Raw genomic sequence first — 19,971 nt, forward strand, 5'->3', positions numbered from 1 at the left:
AAAAAGTCAAGGACGTTTTCCTAATTCTCCAAAATAAGTAACTTACTTCTATAGCATCCTGTACTTGTCTTTAATCATAATTTAGTGTAAATGCTTATTTAATTGTTTAGTGTAAGTAATTACTTAATTGTCATCTCCATGAGGGCAGGAACTACTCACTTATAAATTCCCAGGGCTTAGATCAATACCTTGCATATAGAAGCAATCAAACAAATATTCTTATTCCTTTTTACAAATTAGAAAACTAAAGCTAAGAAAGCTACATTTCTTTCCCCAGGACCCATTCCAGGTAAGTTATAAGGCTCAGTTTTGAATCTATGTTTTCTGATTATAGTTCTTTTCACCACAAGATGCCATTACTAGTTGTTATCTAAATTATAAGTAATACACACCTGCTGGTTAATAACTTCCAAACGTGAGTCTTTCAAATGTGTCTTTAACCATTCTGTAGCTTGGGAAGAAGGGTCTATAAGAAATGGGCAAACTCGACTCTAATTAAAAAAAAAAGATTATAAGCTTTCATTAAATGAAAATAATTTCCTAAAAATTATTAATCAATTAATGTGTGAGTTTTCCTCTCAGGCTTTAGAGAACACAAATATACAACTACAATGAGGAAATAAGGGTACAGTTTTTAGCAGCACCAGAGGTTACATTAATCAATTTTACCAGGAATTAATACTAGGTAATTAAATTTAACCACAGTAAAGTGAATAGTCTTATTTACTACACAAACACAGAAAATGTATATTAACAATACAGTAAGCAAGAGTTCTAGTCTTAAGTTGATGCCATTTGTACCTCTCTTTTTGGTTTTAAAATACACAGCCAAGTCATTCCCTAACTTTAGATATTCTTTGGTTGAATAAACCATAGAGGCCTTACAAGAGAAGTACGAGCTAATCATAAAAGTATCGCTGAAATAATTAGCAATATAATTATTTATATTTTAAGACTAATTTCTCTAAAGTACTACATAGTTAATATTACAAAAGGAGTATCCTAGAAGAGAAAATTACATAAGATGATAGGTTAAGATCTAACAAACTAGGAACTAAACTCATTACAGAACGCCTTGCACTAATTAAACTCTGAAACAAACAGAAAATTAGAAACCTGGCATTGTGCCCTATACACACAATGCCATTTAGCAAATGAAAGGAAGCCAATTATATATTTATACATCTGATCAATTTAAATATATGTAAATATATTTAAATAAATATGATAAATTTTAAACCATCTAATAGTCATTGTTACCTAGCAAATTAGATTTAAATAAGAACTGACCTTATTTTTCTTAAATTTTCACATTTATTTGAAAAATGTAATGCAGTTGTGTGTCATAGGGATAAAATAACACATGAAAGTCACAGTGAAGTGAAGACTTAGAACTGGGGTAGATCTAATAAGAAAATGGATGTTACCTTAGTGGCATACCAGGAGGGAGAGGGATGGTGGGAATCACATGACCTGGGGATTAACATCATTTTATCAGAACTGCTGTTTAAAATTGCCAGCACATGGTGATATTAAAGAGCTGACTGACTTTAAAACAGCTTTATTATTGTTTTAAAATTCTCTCTAGACAATGAGGCCTCTTTTTACCTGCACGCAGAGTGGACCACTCCCACCACAGCTCCCCAGTGTTATCCCACTGTATGATCTTCCTCCAGCATCTATTTCTGGAGGCATCCAGAAATAGCAAAATAATGTGGCTAGTAAATAGCTTCTTAAGTATTACCAAAGTATTACACCTAGGTTTTAGATCTCATTTTATGCTAGCATTCAATAGCAAACATTCCACAAGTAAACTAGATTTTGCCTAACCACAAAAATAATTAGTTTAAATTTTAAAAAAGTTCTTACCCATGATTTCAAACCAATGATCTGATGCAGTTAAAAAGAGAATAAGATAATGTTTCAAAAAATCATGTTTTTAGCACAGAAAATATGCTTAAGAATTTCAAAGAATACTTACAAGTTTGTGTTCATCTTACTTATACTTCCCCAGAGATTTAGAGAAGACCTCTGAGGTATATTTTAGGTCTGTGTTCCATGATTAAATGTGGTAAAATTCTACATTTAACAAATTATAGTAGATCCAAAAATAGTGAGCTTTCATTCATTCGTGCTATTCATTCATCTACCATATGTTGAATAATGATTATAATAAGACAACACGAGAGATACAAAAATTAATAAGATACATTCCCTTACCCTCATTGGCCACACATCTAATAAAGAAGCAAAAAACTGAAAATTTTTTCAATCAAAGAGGACACAAAATTCTATAGGTGGATCACAGGTGGAGTTAGGAGAAGCTGCTAGGAAGCAATTCAAGTCAAACTAGGTCAAAATAAATAGGACTTAGCCAGGCAAAGAAGTAAAAAAAGCAAATTAGGCCAAAACAACAGCCTGATTGAGAGAAGAATGAAAAGCCTGGGAGTACTTGGAAAACTACCAGTAGTTTGGCATAGTTGGAATAAAAAGTATAGACAAAGATGATATATATAAAATGGCAGGAGTAATCAGAGGTCTTTCTGATCATGAAGAGCATTTTATGCCATGTTTAACGATAATGAAATTTTTATACTGCAGGTAATGGGTAGTCACTGAAATATATTCATCAAGGAACTGTGATGATCAGATTAACATTTTAGGAGGATCACTCCAAAATAAAGGAACTGATACAGGGGCAGGGGACCAACTGCTATAATAATGTATTTATCCAGGTACAACATGATGAAGGCCTAAGTGAAGCCACTGGCAGTAGATGTGGTTAGAACAGAATGAATTCATGACACATTTGAGAAGTAAATTTGACAAGACTTGCTGAATAACTAACTGAATGTAAAATTAAAGAGACATAGTAAGAATGAGTTGCAGATTTGCAGTTTGCATTACTGGACCAAGACTGTGACATCTCCAGTGTTAGGAAATAAAAGAGAAGCAGGTTATAGGGAGTGGGTGAGGAAGAGAAACAATTATTAAAGTACATAGCTACCTTTGCCTAGCATGCATGCCCCACTCAATGCATTTCTCATGGGATTATCAACCATCTAGCACTGCACACAACGGATGAGCAGGTGACCCAAACTAACCAATCAGAATCTTTTTGGGGGAGTGACAAATACTGGAAAGGAAGGGAAGAGATATCTTTAGTCTGAGAACATAAATTGTGATAATGGTAAACCTGGAGTCACCAATGTCTATCCTTAACACAGGGTAGAAAGAACCTATCCAAGAATAAACCCATCTCTTAAGATGGAGAGAAAGAAAGAGAGATGTCCTGGTAACACCATTCGAATCCTGAAGCTAGTCCCAATCTTTTGAACATCTCAGTTATTTAAAAGCATAAGTTGCTTTAAAAAAAAAAAAAAAGTACTAAAGTTGGCCACTAAGAGATTCTTGACTAAAAGTTTTTTTAAAAAATGATTAAAGACAGAGCTTAAGCTACCTACAAAGCTCCAGGTAACAATATCTAACAGGAAATTAGAACTACAGAACTCAAAACAGAGGTCAAAGGCTAGAGACACATGATATCTACTGGCAAAAAAAAAAAAATGATTAGGTAGTGGACATTTTTTTTTTTTTTTTTGATGGAAAGGAAAGTTTGCTTTATTTTGGATGCCGGCAACCAAGGGGGAGGGCAGACTCCTGTCGGTAGTGGACATTTTTGAAAGAGATTATTTTTTTTCTTCCAGTTTTACTGATATAATTGACACACAACACTGTGTAAGTTAAGGTGTACAGCATAATGATCTGACTTACATACATCATGAAATGATTACCACAGTAAGTTTAGGGAACATCCATCATCTCATACAGGTACAAAATTAGAGAAACAGAAAAATTTTTTTTCCTTGTGATGAGAACTCTTAGGATTTGCTCTCTAAGCAACTTTCATATATAACGTACAGCAGTGTTAATTATATTTATCATGTTGTACATAACATCCCTAGTGCTTATTTATCTTATAACTGGAAGTTTGCACTTTATGACTTTTATCAATAAGAAAAAGACTATTTTTAAAACATCTATAAAACTCTATAATTTTATTTTTATTTTTAATAACCACAAGTGGGATAAGAGTAGAAATATTTTATAAATAAAACTAAAGCTCATCTTTTGATAAGATAAGGAGAATTATATTAACAGGAATAACACAAAATAAATAAGTTAAAACATATACCGAAACACACACATATATCTTTGAGAGGCAGCCTTACAGCATAGACTGGCTAGATGGCAGTGTTTGAATCTTGGCTCTACATCTTGACAGCTCTCTGACTCTGAACAAGAAACTTAATCCTTTTGTGTCTCAACTTCCTTATCTACAAAAAGGGATAATACATGTACCTAATAAATAGGGTTGATTTGAATATTAAATGAGTTAAGTGTATAAGTGCTTTACTTGTATTAATTCTTAAATAATAATATATTAAGAACATAGTAAGTACATGTAAGTGTTGATTATTATTATGCATTTGGGATTTAATGAAAAAATGTTTTCCCTATGCAATTTACCTTTACAATTTTATATTCTTTAGACTAATAGCAAATTAGTTTGCATTTCCTCAGCATACACTAAATGGCAGGAAGGGAAAAAAAGAAATCTCAGAAATTGAGTGGTATAAAGAAAACTAATTTGACACTGAACTGTCCAAAAACAATAAAAAAACAAATACCTAGTACATCTTCACCAGAAAAATTTATAATACTGTGAAATTTAAGCCAAGAAAAATTTACAACACTGTGAAATTTAAATTAATCATATTTTTCCATCTTCTTTCTGGATGCTTTCACTCACACCTCTCCATAGTGTCTAATAGTCTCATACTATCCATTTATCCCCTGAGTTCCACAATATTACAAAGATCATACAATTATCTTCCAAACCAGGACACGTTTGAGAGTAAAGAAAAAATTATTAATAATCACATCAGGAGAAGAGGTGTAAATCATAGTCCAAGCAATCCAGGACACCATGGCCAAGATTTTCCCCTGCTCCTCAAGGACATAGGTCATATGACCTTCCTGTGGCAGTTAATTATTTGACTATTTCCTCACCCAGACAACACATGTACTTCAATAGTTAGCTTAACACAAATATGAGAATTCCAAGCATCTTTTGTTGTAAGAGAAGGAATAATTTTGGACATAAAAGGCTATTCTTAGCACCAATAAGGGATTGAGCGACTATAGCCCTTGAATCTGGGAAATCCCACACTGAATCTCTGAAAAGCTTTATAGTAGTTAATGAGGAGACATGCTATATCTCTGAATCAAAAATACATTTAATTCATCACACCTAGCCATTTTTTCTCAGGGAAGACTCCCAGAAACCCAATTTGTACATATTTAGACATCTAACTTCATATCACATGGTAATGTTAATGAGTAGATGTTATGGACTTGTTGTATCCAACCACACCCTCAACTACAACAGTTTATTCTAAATCTAGTCCACCTTAGAATTAAGATAGAATGTTAACCATAATGGAAAATTCCTTTCAACAAAATGACTAATTACTCTAACAAATTTTTCCAAATGGTTTTGTTTTGATATATAAATGCATATAAATGTCTGTAAGAAACTTGGCAATATTAAACACAAAGTATACTAAGCTTGTTATTAAAATTAATTTCAAAGACAATATCCCCCAAATTCATCATGAAAGACAATTTAATTCAGAATACAAAAGTAAATATCTTCAATTACTATTATCAGTAAAAAATAAAAATTATTGTGACATATTTTTTCTAAAAGCCTCTGATTTCTTATGGAATAAAAAAGAAAAATTCTTAAACTAGTATTTTTTTTTTAAATCTGCAAACAATTGCTTTCTTGGAGTACTGAAAAAGTAAGAAGAGGTGACTATGAAACCTTGGGAAAGGAATAACAAATATGATAAAAAGTACTAGGTTGTAATGATTTACATACACATTTAGAGTTCCAGATTTGTAATTCTAGTGTGAAAAATAATGATAAAAACGTTTAAAAAATAAACTAAAGTTTAAGCCAAATCAAATTAAAAGAAGGCAAAATTGTTTAATCTTTGTTCAATGACTTCTATGCTAGTAAGACACCAATGTATAGAGTCAAAGCATAGTCAGCTGATTAACAGGTCAAATCAAACAGAATAAATTATCCAGGAATGAACAGGGACCACAATTCATATTCACAATATGAATCTTATAATAATATAGCTTACACTGCCTAAGGAGAAGCATTTAATGTTCATATTTTCTTTGAGATGTGGAGTTATGGGATAAAGAAATGGTGTGTGGACAGAGAGAAGGGTTGTAGAGACGAAAGAAAAACTGGTAATATAAACTGCTAAGATAAAAAGAACAGAAAAAAAAAAAAACATATTTTCAAGGGGGAAACGTTATCTTCCAAATTCTGTATCAGAAAGGTAAACTAAAGTAATGGTAAAAAAATCAAACTTCATACAAAGAAATGATTTGCTTGTATACAAGATTTTGAATTTGGTTTTCACATTCACTGCTAATTAAGGTATAATTGTTTCAACTTTAAACAATTACTTTTTGGAAACATATACTATGTAAGAGAACAATTTTCCAAAATATGCACATGGTTATCTTTAACTTATAACCCAAAACTTATCCATCTTCACTTTCCATAACTTTGTAAAACAAAATGAAATAAAAGTATAAAATTTTTATTTTTAAAATATACTCTAGATGAAAGAACTATATAACCAAATGAATCAAGTATCCCTAAAACATTTCTATTATTATCAGGAAGTTCAGTTTAAAATATTTTGTCACCAAAATAATACCATTTTTATTTATACTTTTATATTAAGGTAAAAATTAAATTATACTGAAAATTTTAGAGATGCTACCTGAATCACAAATGGATTTTTATTAGCAAAATATTTTTACTTTTAGTTAACTAAGACTAACTGTGAAAGCCTAAGGATTTGAAGAAGGTACTTCATGGAGCAAGCTTCAAAAGAAACATTTCTAATGAGAAAATTAAAGTAGATTAATTACCTGTAAGATAACAAGAGCATTTTCTATGGAAAGGTCATCTGATGGTAGGCCTTCACTTTTCCAAATTAACTGTTCACTTTCAGTACAAAGAAATCTCCTCAGATCAAATTCTGAAAAATGAAAGATATCAATAATACTTTACTACAGTAATCTTGTGCTTGATAAAAGAAAGGGAATAAAACTATTTATAATATACTCAAACAAAAGTCCCATGATCATTCTTAATACGCAATCCATTCTTCTGCATTTAGAATCAGAAACTAAAGAGAAAAAAAGTTTTAGAAAGTGCAAAGGAATGAAACTCAAATTATATTTCTTCTATCAAATGAATGCTTCACAACTATAATAATTTGCGAAAACCACAAAATTCACAAAGAATTTTGGAATTCCTATATCTCATCTTACCATATGAAATTAGTAAAAAAATTAATAAAATGTTTAACTGCATTCATACAACATCAAAATAATTCAGTGGTGTCAGTTTCAAAAAGAGATTTTATGGGTAGAAGAGTCATTATAATAAAGCAATTCTCAGAACATTTGTAGAATTTAGCAAATCTAAAGTAGTTATGGTATCCTTTAACTTACAGAAAATTTTCCTCATTTAAAAAAAAAGTAAAATGACAAAAATCAAAAGATGTGCTTTTTACTATATTGAAATTTCAAATTTAAGAATAACTAAATACAAACTTTCAAGACCAGCTGACTTGGACCATTCTACCAAACAGGTTTTTCTCAGACCCTCAGGAGCAGCAGAAAGATATGTAATAAATGCAGCAGCTAGCTGAGCTCTTTTAGGAAGAGTAGCTAATTCCTCTGTTATCTCTGCAACCTGGGAAAAAAAGGAGAGAGAGAGCAACATATGGATATGTTCTAAGATAGAAAAAAATATTGATAGCTTCACAAATCGAAGTTTTGACTATAGAAAAAATCATTTATTGGTTTAAAGTAATAACATGTCTGAACAAAACTGTCAAAATGTTAAAATACCAACAAGACCTCAGACCTTGCTATGATATTAAAACAATGTATAAAATCCCAACATATCTGTAAAGAAGAATATATTTTGTCATTGAAATTTCCTAATAATTCTAATAAATACTGTGAATTAGCATCACTTTGTAAAACATGATTTAGATACACAGAGTATGAGCAAAGGTAAAAAACAAAAATTAAGCATGGAGACTCTTTAATTAGAAGCATAGTGTGGCTAATGCATAAGCCTGAGCAGAAAGAGTACCAAAATAGGAACAATGAAAAGAGAAACACAGAGTTGACTGGAAGCAGGAAGATTTGAAAGTCTTCCCACGTCATGCAAAGTAGCTTCAGTTTTAACCTGTAGTAATAATGAGCCACTGAAAGTGTTTAAACAGAGCAGTGAGTGATGTAATGAGACTGGGTTTTAGAAAGATAATTCAGCTGACAAATAAGAATCAACTAATTAAAGGGTCAGATAGGAGAAAGACAAGTCAGGAGAATTCAGGTGAAAAAAGAAAAAGAAGAGCATTAAGGATGGAAGACAAATATGAGGGATATTTGCAAAGGGATACAAATTAACAGAAGGAGTCTAAGATAATCCACATATTTTTAGTTTTGATGCCTAGAAGAAGGATGCCTTATGAGACATAGGAAATAAAAGAGATTTCATATGAGAAAAGAAAATAAGTTAATTTAGACATGTATTTGAGTTCCTGAGACAGCTGAATGCCAATATCTAAGGTGTAGTTACAAATATGAATTTAAAAGTCAGCAGACTAGAAATATAGCTCTGGTCAGCATCATCATTTGGGTGATATTCTTAAAACAGGATGAGAATTCCCAGAATATTTGCAGAGAAAGGAGCTGAGGAAGAGAATACTGAGGGGGCAATCGACATTATTGGATAAGCAGATGAGGAGGATCCAGCAAAGGCAGGAATCTAACTGCTTAAAAAAAAACAAAAACAAAATCAAACAAATGAATAAAAACAAGAGACAACACTTTAACAAAGCTGAAATAAGAGAGAATTTCAAACGCAAATAAATAGCTGACAGTGTCAAATCCTAAGAGGACTGTCTTGGTAAAGGTAAGTCCTAAAAAGGCTCTAAACAGTACTAAATTTTCCACAACTCATTTTTACCCTTACCTTTTCCTAACTAAAAGAGGAATAGGTTGCTTGGTCTAAAATCCATTCATATAAAGATATTTTGCTTAAAGATTAATTCACAGCAGAGCTTCAAGATAGCGGAGGAGTAAGACGTGGAGATCACCTTCCTCCCCACAAATACATCAGAAATACATCTACATGTGGAACAACTCCTACAGAACACCTACTGAACGCTGGTAGAAGACCTGAGGCTTCCTAAAAGGCAAGAAACTCCCGGTGTACCTGGGTAGGGCAAAAGAAAAAAGAAAAAACAGAGACAAAAGAATACAGATGGGACATGCACCTCTGGGAGGGAGCTGTGAAGGAGGAAAAATTTCCACGCACTAGGAAGCCCCTTCACTGGTGGAGACAGGGTGTGGTGGGGGGGAAGCTTAGGAGTCATGGAAGAGAGTGCAGCAATAGGGGTGCAGAGGGCAAAGCGGACAGATTCCCGCACGGAGGATCAGTGCCGACCAGCACTCACCAGCCTGAGAGGCTTGTCTGCTCACCCACTGGGACAGGTGGCGGCTGGGAGTGGAGGCTCGGGTTTCAGAGGTCAGATCCCAGGGAGAGGACTGGGGTTGGCTGTGTGAACACAGGCTGCAGGGGGCTAGTGCGCCTCAGCTAGCCGAGAGGGGGTCCGGGAAAATGTCTGAAACTGCCTAAGAGGCAAGACACCATTGTTTCAGGGTGCGCAAGGAGAGGGGATTCAGAGCACCATGTAAATGAGCTCCAGAGAAGGGCACAAGCCGTGCCTATCAGCGCAGACACCAGAGATGGGCATGAGACGCTAAGGCTGCTGCTGCAGCCACCAAGAAGCCTGTGCACAGGTCACTATCCACACCTCCCCTCCCAGGAGCCTGTGCAGCCCACCACTGCCAGGGTCCTGTGGTCCAGGAACAACTTCCCAAGGAGAACACATGGCGTGCCTCAGGCTGTTGCAACGTCACGCTGACCTCTGCCGCTGCAGGCTCAACCCACATTCCATACCACTCCCTCCCCCTGGCCTGAGTGAGCCAGAGACCCCTAATAAGCTGCTGTGTTAATCCTGTCCTGTCTGGGCAGGGAACAGATGCCCTCAGGTGACCTACAAGCAGAGGCAGGGCCAAATCCAAAGCTGAACCCCAGGAGCTGTGTGAACAATGAAGAGAGAGGGAAATTTCTCCCAGCAGCCTCAGGAGCAGCGGATTAAAACTCCACAATCAACTTGATATACCCTGCATCTCTGGAATACCTGAATAGACAACAAAACATCCCAAAATTGAGGCAGTGGACTTTGGGAGTAACTACAGACTTGGGGTTTGCTTTCTGCATCTAATTTGTTTCTGGTTTTATGTTTACCTTAGTTTAGTATTTAGAGCTTATTATCACAGGTAGATTTATTTACTGATTTGGTTGACCTCTTCCTTTTTATATATATATATTTTTTTTTTTTTCCTTTTTCTCCTTTTGTGAGTGTGTATGGATATGCTTCTTTGTGTACTTTTGTCTGTACAGCTTTGCTTTTATCATTTGTCTTAGGGTTCTGCATGTCCTTTTTTTTTTTTTAAGTATAGTTTTTAGTGCCTGTTCTCATTGGTGGATTTGTTTTTTGGATTGGTTGTTCTCTTTTTTTTTTTATTACTTTTTTATTTTTTGTTTTTAATAATATTTTTTATTTTTTAATTTAATAATTTTTTATTTTTTTTTCTTTCTTTCTTTTTTTTCCTCCCTTTTCTTCTGAGCTGTGTGGCTGACAGAGTCTTGGTGTTCCAGCCAGGTGTCAGGCCTGAGCCTCTGAGGTGGGAGAGCTGAGTTCAGGACATTGGACCACCAGAGACTTCCCAGCCCCACATAATATCAAACGGCAAAAGCTCTCTCAGAGATCTCCATCTCAACGCGAAGACCCAGCTACACTCAACGAGCAGCAAGCTACAGTGCTGGACACCCTATGCCAAGCAACCAGCAAGACAGGAAAACAACCCCACCCATTAGCAGAAAGGCTGCCTAAAATCATAATAAGGTCACAGACAACCCAAAACACACCAACGGACGCGGTCCTGCCCACCAGAAAGACAAGATCCAACCTCATCCACCAGAACACAGGCACTACTCCCCTCCCCCAGGAAACCTACACAACCCACTGAACCAACCTTACTCACTGGAGGCAGACACCAAAAACAACAGGAACTACGAACCTGCAGCCTGCGAAAAGGAGACCCTAAACACAGTAAGTTAAGCAAAATGAGAAGACAGAGAAACACACAGAAGATGAAGGAGCAAGGTAAAAACCCACCAGACCAAACAGATGAAGAGGAAATAGGCAGTATATCTGAAAAAGAATTCAGAGTAATGATAGTAAAGATGATCCAAAATCTTGGAAATAGAATGGAGAAAATACAAGAAACGTTTAACAAGGCCCTAGAAGAACTAAAGAGCAAACAAAGAATGATGAACAACACAATAAATGAAATTAAAAATTCTCTAGAAGGAATCAATAGCAGAATAACTGAGGCAGAAGAACGGATAAGGGACCTGGAAGTTATAATAGTGGAAATAACTGTTGCAGAGCAGAATAAAGAAAAAAGAATGAAAAGAATTGAAGACAGTCTCAGACACCTCTGGGACAACATTAGATGCACCAACATTCGAATTATAGGGGTCCCAGAAGAAGAAGAGAAAAAGAAAGGGACTGAGAAAATATTTGAAGAGATTATAGTTGAAAACTTCCCGAATATGGAGAAGGAAATAGTCAATCAAGTCCAGGAAGCACAGAGAGTCCCATACAGGACAAATCCAAGGAAAAATACGCCACAACACATATTAACCAAACTATCAAAAATGAAATACAAATAAAAAATATTAAAAGCAGCAAGGGAAAAGCAAAGAATAACATACAAGGGAATCCCCATAAGGTTAACAACTGATCTTTCAGCAGAAACTCTGCAAGCCAGAAGGGAGTGGCAGGACATATTTAAAGTGATGAGAGAAAAAGCTACAACCAAGATTACTCTACCCAGCAAGGATATCATTCAGATTCAATGAAGAAATTAAAACCTTTATAGACAAGCAAAAGCTAAGAGCATTCAGCACCACCAAACCAGTTTTACAACAAATCCTAAAGGAACTTCTCTAAGCAGGAAACACAAGAGAAGGAAAAAACCCTAAAATAACCCAAAACAATTAAGAAAATGTTAATAGGAACACACATATTGATAACTACCTTAAATGTAAATGGATTAAATGCTCCAACCAAAACACATAGACGCCTGAATGGATACAAAAACAAGACCCATAAACATGCAGTCTACAATAGACCCACTTCAGACCTAGGGACACATACAGACTGAAAAGTGAGGGGATGGAAAAAGATATTCCATGCAAATGCAAATCAAAAGGAAGTTGGAGGAGCAATTCTCATATCAGACAAAATAGACTTTAAAATAAAGACAATTACAAGAGACAAAAAAGGACACTACATAATGATCAAGGGATCAATTCAAGAAGAAGATATAACAATTGTAAATATTTATGCACCCAACATAGGAGCACCTCAATATTTAAGGCAAATACTAACAGCTATAAACGGAAAAATCAACAGTAACACAGTCATAGTAGGGGACATTAACACCCCACTTTCACCAATGGATAGATCATCCAAAATGAAAATAAATAAGGAAACACAAGCTTTAAATGATACCTTAAACAAGATGGACTTAATTGATATTTAAAGGACAGTCCATCCAAAAACAGCAAAATACACTTTCTTCTCAAGTGCTCATGGAATATTCTCAAGGATAGATCACACCTTGGGTCACAAATCCAGCCTTGGTAAATTTAAGAAAACTGAAATCGTATCAAGTATCTTTTCCGACCACAATGCTATGAGACTAGATATCAATTACAGGAAAAATTCTGTAAAAAATACAAACACATGAAGGCTAAACAATACACTACTAAATAACCAAGAGATGACTGAAGAAATCAAAGAAAAATACCTTTGATTTCAAAAATACCTTTGAAACAAGTGACAATGAAAACACAATGACCCAAAACCTAGGGGATGCAGCAAAAGCAGTTCTAAGAGGGAAGTTTATAGCAATACAATCCTACCTCAAGAAACAAGAAATATCTCTAACAAACAACCTAAACTTACACCTTAAGCAATTAGAGAAAGAAGAACAAAATAATCTCAAAGTTAGCAGAAGGAAAGGAATCATAAATATCAAATTAGAAATAAATGAAAAAGAAATGGAGAAAAAAATAGCTAAGATCAATAAAACTAAAAGCTGGTTCTTTGAGAAGATAAACAAAATTGATAAACCACTAGCCAGACTCATCAACAAAAAAAGGGAGAAGACTCAAATCAACAGAATTAGAAATGAAGAAGGAGAAGTAACAACTGACACTGAAGAAATACGAAGGATCATGAGAGATTACTACAAGCAACTATATGCCAATAATATGGACAACCTGGAAGAAATGAACAAATTCTTAGAAAAGCACAACCTCCCGAGACTGAACCAGGAAGAAATAGAAAATATAAACAGACCAATCACAAGCACTGAAATTGAAACTGTGATTGAAAATCTTCCAACAAACAAAAGCTCAGGACCAGATGGCTTCACAGGCGAATTCTATCAATCATTTAAAGAAGAGCTAACACCTATCCTTCTCAAACTCTTCCAAAATATAGTAGAGGGAGGAACAGTCCTAAACTCATCGTACGAGGCCACCCTCACCCTGACACCAAAATCAAAGATGTCACCAAAAAAGATAATTACAGACCAATATCACTGATTAACATAAATGCAAAAATCCTCAACAAAATACTAGCAAACAGAATCCAGCAGCACATTAAAAGGATCATACACCACGATCAAGAGGGGTTTATCCCAGGAATGCAAGAAGTCTTCAGTATATGCAAATCAATCAATGTGATAAACCATATTAACGAATTGAAGGAGAAAAAAACATATTGATCATCTCAATAGATGCAGAAAAATCTTTCAACAAAATTCAACACCCACTTATGATAAAAACTCTACAGAACATAGGCATAGTGCAAACTTACCTCAACATAAAAAAGGCCATATATGACAAACCCACAGCCAACATCGTTCTCAATGGTGAAAAACTGAAACCATATCCACTAACATCAGGTACAAAACAAGGTTGCCCACTCTCAACACTATTATTCAACATAGTTTTGCAAGTTTTAGCCACAGCAATCAGAGAAGAAAAAGAAATAAAAGGAATCCAAATCGGAAAAGAAGAAGTAAAACTGTCACTGTTTGCAGATGACATGATACTATTCATAGAGAATCACAATGATGTTACCAGAAAACTACTAGAGCTAATCAATGAATGTGGTAAAGTAGCAGGACACAAAATTAATGCACAGAAATCTCTTGCATTCCTATACACTAATGATAAAAAACCTGAAAGAGAAATTAAGGAAACACTCCCATTTACCACTGCAACAAAAAGAATAAAATACCTAGGAATAAACTTACCTAAGGAGACAAAAGACCTGTATGCAGAAAATTATAAGACACTGATGAAAGAAATTAAAGATGATACAAACAGATGGAGAGATATATCATGTGCTTGGATTGGAAGAATCAACATTGTGAAAATGACTATACCACCCAAAGCAATCTACAGATTCAATGCAATCCCTATCAAACTACCAATGGCATTTTTCACAGAACTAGAACAAAAAATTTCACAATTTGTATGGAAACACAAAAGACCCCAAACAGCCAAAGCAATACTGAGAAAGAAAACCGGTGCTGGAGGAATCAGGCTCCCCGTCTTCAGACTATACTACAAAGCCACAGTAATCAAGACAGAATGGTACTGGCACAAAAACAGAAATATAGATCAAGGGAACAGGATAGAAAGCCCAGAGATCAACCCATGCACATATGGTCACCTTATTTTTGATAAAGGAGGCAATAATATACAATGGTGAAAAGTCTAAAAATAGAACTACAATACGACCCAGCAATCCCACTACTGGGCATATACCCTGAGAAAACCATAATTTAAAAAGAGACATGTACCTCAATGTTCATTGCCGCACCATTTACAATAGACAGGACATGGAAGCAACCTAAGTGTCCATCAAGAGATGAATGGATACAGAAGATGTGGCATATATATACAATGGAATATTACTAAGGCATAAAAAGAAATGAAACTGAGTTATTTGTAATGAGATGGATGGACATAGATACTGTCATACAGAGTGAAGTAAGTCAGAAAGAGAAAAACAAATATCGTATGCTAACACACATATATGGAATCTAAAAAAAATGGTTCTGAAGAACCTAGGGGCAGGACAGGAATAAAGATGCAGACATAGAGAATGGACTTGAGGGCACAGGGAGGGGGAAGAGTAAGCTGGGACAAAGTGATAGAGTGGCATGGACATATATACATTATCAAATGTAAAACAGATAGCTAGTGGGAAGCAGCCACATAGCACAGGGAAATCAGCTCGGTGCTTTGTGTCCACCTACCTAGAGTGTTGGGATAGGGAGGGTGGGAGGGAGCTGCAAACAGGAGGAGATATGGGGATATATGTTTATGTATAGCTGATTCACTTTGTTATACAGCAGAAACTAACTCACCATTGTAAAGCAATTATACTCCAATAAAGATGTGAAAAAAAAAAGATTAATTCACATCATGGCCATTAATATCTAGATAATTTATCCTAAGCCAGCTGAAATTTAATGGATATTTTTTCCTTTTCATTTTTGTTAACAAATACATTATCTTACACATTTCCTGTGTTTTAAACAATGCCTCTTTATGACCTCTCTCTCAAACAAACCTGTGTATTCCATCTCTTGTGTTCTCTATCAAGCTGATTAATCAAGACTTCTGCAGCTTTAATTGTTTCTTGTGCTTTGCTTACTTCAGCTTCAAGTTTGGCAGCTTCTGAAGTCCTGCTCTGAAATCTATGAAAACATTAAAATTTAATTAAAGACAACCAGATTTAAGATAGATTTAATTAAATTATGCTTATATAGTAAAGTGAACTTTTATACAATAATTGAATTAGCTATAATATTGATAATATTTGCATATAAATTATCATTAATGTAAGAGACACAATACCAATGCATACATTTAAAGGGGAACATTGTCACAGGGCCTTGATGTCCTACTACATTATGTATAAACTTATTAATATGACATTCAAAGGCCCAGTCATAATACTGATCTATCTTTTCAGTTTTATTTCATTTTACTCAGTTCAGTAAAACTATATGTCAACATCTGAAGAATTTTATATTCTCAGAAAATGCCCTTTTATCTGCTGTGCCCTTCAACAGGATGTTCCATTTGCCTAGAATACTTTTCAGCTCCTTCCTTATCCCTACCTCACCCCTTACTCTAACTCCCTCAAATATAAACCTATCAAAAATATAAATAAAATCTTAAAATTCACCTGAAATAGTCAGCCCATTAGATATGTTCTCTCCCTATGTGCCCATTTGCCAAAGTTTAAAACTTTTAAATTATTTTCCTTAAAAATACTTGTACATATAATTTTATTAAATATAATAGTAATATTCCTATTACTTAGTCCTTCAACAAATATGTAAGTGCCTTCAAAATGCCCAGGATTCTGCCAATTCTCAGAACAGTTCAAAATAAGTATTACAATTCTCATTTTATAAATATGGAGACTTAAATCCACACAGATTATTGCACAGGTCTCCCCAGTAGTAAGCAGAGGACCTAAAATTCATATATGGGTGTGTCTGATATTAAGTTCCAGGCATTTTACAGTACTTTTATTGCCTCTCTAAGTGCTCTATTCCTCCCTTCCCTAGACATAAGACTCTAGGAGTCACTTGTCCAAAATGGTAGACACATATGGCTGTCTAAATTTAAATTAATTAAAACTAAATAAAATTAAAAATTCAATTTCTCAGTCACATTATCCACAAGATCCTCAGTCATATTATTCAGAAGGTTTGCATAATAATCCTTCCAAAATAGTGGTAGTATGGTGTAGTGACTAAGAAAAGGAACTTTATGGAGTCAGACAAATACAAGATCTAACGCTTGCTTAGTCATTTACTAACTTCTCAACTTAGTCAAATAAATCTTTCCAATCTTTAGCTTCCTAATCTGCAAAATGTAAGAATATCCACCTCTCAGTGTTGTTTTAAGTATTAAAAAAGATGAATATGTAAAGTGCCTAGGACAACACCTGACAATGCAAATGACTAACAAATGGAGTCAAACATTGGTATCATAAGCTAACCACTCAATAAATATTTGACAATTATCTGAGTATTACTAAGTACTGATTCTGAGCATGTAACACTGAAAAGAATATATTATTTTCCTTATACTTCTCTAATTATAGCTGGAAGGAAATTACGTGATTTCATTTCTGTATGTCTAACATAAAAAACATTCAGGAATATTAAAAACATTGAATTTATGGGTTTGAAGATTTTTTTATTTGTTTTTTCTCTATAAATAAATATATATAAATGTAAATAGAGATAACTGTTTCCTAACTCTATATAGAAAAAAAAATTCATAGTTTTTAGTCTGATGAATTTTTTTCTTGGTGCAATAATTTGTATTTCTTCCATAAGAAAAAAAAGGAAACATAACACACCACTTAAAGAAAAAATGTGTTTATAGAAAAGTTTTAATCTCATAAAACTGAAAGCAAGTGATAACATATGCTATATTTAATGACACATTCTCCAGTTTTCTAATCTTCACAATTCTTAAAGGAAAATGCTTCCCCATTTATAATAATTCCCATACCAATATTTTCTATCCTATATTAAAAAGCAATCACAGGAACACAGAGGTACATGAAAGGTTTTAAGAGTAATCACATTCATAAATGGTTCTTAAATTTGAGAATAATATTTGCAGGAAGGAATATTTTTTAATACCAAAAAGGGCAAAGTTAAAAAGATAAAAAATTTTTAACATGATCATATACCTCTGGAAAGATTATGGAATAGGTGGTCCTATAGCATCATCTGAAATAAAGGAGTCTAAAATCTTGAAGTCAAAATAATAAAGAAATGGGAACACCAAATGTAAACACTCCCAGCATTAACACATTACATTCAATTCTTCCTGCTCAATTTTCCAATGCTTGGGAATACAGAAACTTAAAGTATTTTTGTTCTTATTAAATTTTTTTAAAAAGGAAGACATTCTATATTATTTTACATCCTTCCCCTTTTTAGAGTGAGATACCAAAAAATTAAGACGGATTATAACTAAGATTTTCAAAATTTAAGTATTAGTTGAGGTATGTTTTCAAATATTCAAAATACATTTCAAAACTTAACTTACTTTTCTTTGAGTTCTGACACTTTTTGACCAACAGAATTAAGAAGCTCCTCTAGTTTCCTTTTTCTGTCTTCAGTTTTCCGCAAATTTCTAAAATATAATTCAATTTTATAAGTCATTCTACTTTAGTTATCAACAAAAAGCCGCAACAGCACCTTAAAATGTAATCGCGCAGTAAATAAATGACAATGAAAACTGTCAATAATTCAGCAGTTATAATACCTTCACTTAGAATTTGATTTGAAAAGCAATGCTATAATTAAAAGTGTATTCTCTGACCTAACCATACCACTTCCAGGAATCTGTATTTTAAAACACTTGTGCCCATATATTTCTAGATAAAAATGGAAGAGTAAAAGTATTCACTTATTTTCTATCCCTTCTAAAATCCTAGTAAAATGAAACCAAGGGAATAAATTAAAACATACACGCACAAGAATAAAGACAATGAAAGAGAAAAGTATTACAAAGTAGTAATTTTAATAAAATTTTGAAAGGTGATAACTGACATACCAAAATGCAAAAGGGCAAAAGTTAAATGACTGCAGGAAGATAGGCAAAAAGAAGTATTCAAAAATGTTCAGGAAATGTAGACAACAGGTACCTCTGAAGAAAATAATAGAGCTAAATACAGAAGATTGTTTAATAATTGATAATATAACGTTTGACCTCAGATTCCCTCCTGCATTGAGAGCAGACTATCCTCTTCATACATCCCTGAAAGTCAAACCTTATGCCCCTTACCCACCGCCAACCACCCCTACTCAATCCCTAGGCAGAAGATATTAGGATTCTTCTAGAGAAATGACTGGCTTATCCCTCTCAAAAATACCCACAGGTATTGAGAGGTTGTCATCAAATGGCCAGTCCACACTGCCATGCACTGCTGGGCATTTGTGCATTGCACAAATCAACTTGAGTTTTTGTCAAAACACAGATTGCAAGGTCTCATTCCCCAGCATATCTGATTCAATAAGCCTTGATGGAGATCAAAAATTTGTTCTTTTAACAATTTCCCAGGTAACATTGATGCTGCTGGTTCAGGGACCACATTTTGAGAACTACTACAATAGAATAAGGCCTTCAAAATCATGAGATTAATCTATTTCTAGTCTAGTATTTTAAACCCAGCCCAATTATGATCACATATAATAGTATAATACAGATAATTTTAGACATGCAAATCTCAAAATATTTTTCATCCCATATAACCTTGCTTAAGAAGCTACTATGGAGGATGTGTTCCAGAATAATGAGTGACTAAACTAAGAAAGAGAAAGACAAAGACCCAGAATAAGAGGATATGATCAGAAAACAGACAAATATAACCCCAGAATAATGGTGAAAAGCAATCTCAAGATAACTTAAGCTGTAGACTGCAGGCCTAGGGAAGAACTAACCCACCTTGAAACAGGAGGACAAAAGGCTCTAAGTAGGAGAGTACTAAGAAAAAATTAAATAGAACACATAGATTCCAAATACGTTTT

The 19,971-nt window shown here is 34.1% G+C and overlaps 1 protein-coding gene across 3 annotated transcripts in view; it reads right to left on the reverse strand.

Moving 5' to 3' along the window:
* DYNC2H1 (dynein cytoplasmic 2 heavy chain 1) overlaps positions 1-19,971 on the reverse strand; it is a 381,735-nt gene that overhangs the window by 229,684 nt on the left and 132,080 nt on the right. For all 3 annotated transcript variants that reach the window (XM_082409863.1, XM_082409862.1, XM_082409864.1), the window contains exons 60-64: positions 18,488-18,574; positions 15,975-16,101; positions 7,717-7,858; positions 7,027-7,136; positions 393-491 (exon numbers count right to left, since the gene is read on the reverse strand). In XM_082409863.1, the coding sequence (XP_082265989.1) occupies positions 393-491; positions 7,027-7,136; positions 7,717-7,858; positions 15,975-16,101; positions 18,488-18,574 (565 nt within the window). The remainder of the gene's footprint in view (positions 1-392; positions 492-7,026; positions 7,137-7,716; positions 7,859-15,974; positions 16,102-18,487; positions 18,575-19,971) is intronic.

The sequence above is a fragment of the Balaenoptera physalus genome, assembly GCF_965194825.1.
Source record: "Balaenoptera physalus genome assembly, chromosome: 10".
NCBI lineage: Eukaryota > Metazoa > Chordata > Mammalia > Artiodactyla > Balaenopteridae > Balaenoptera > Balaenoptera physalus.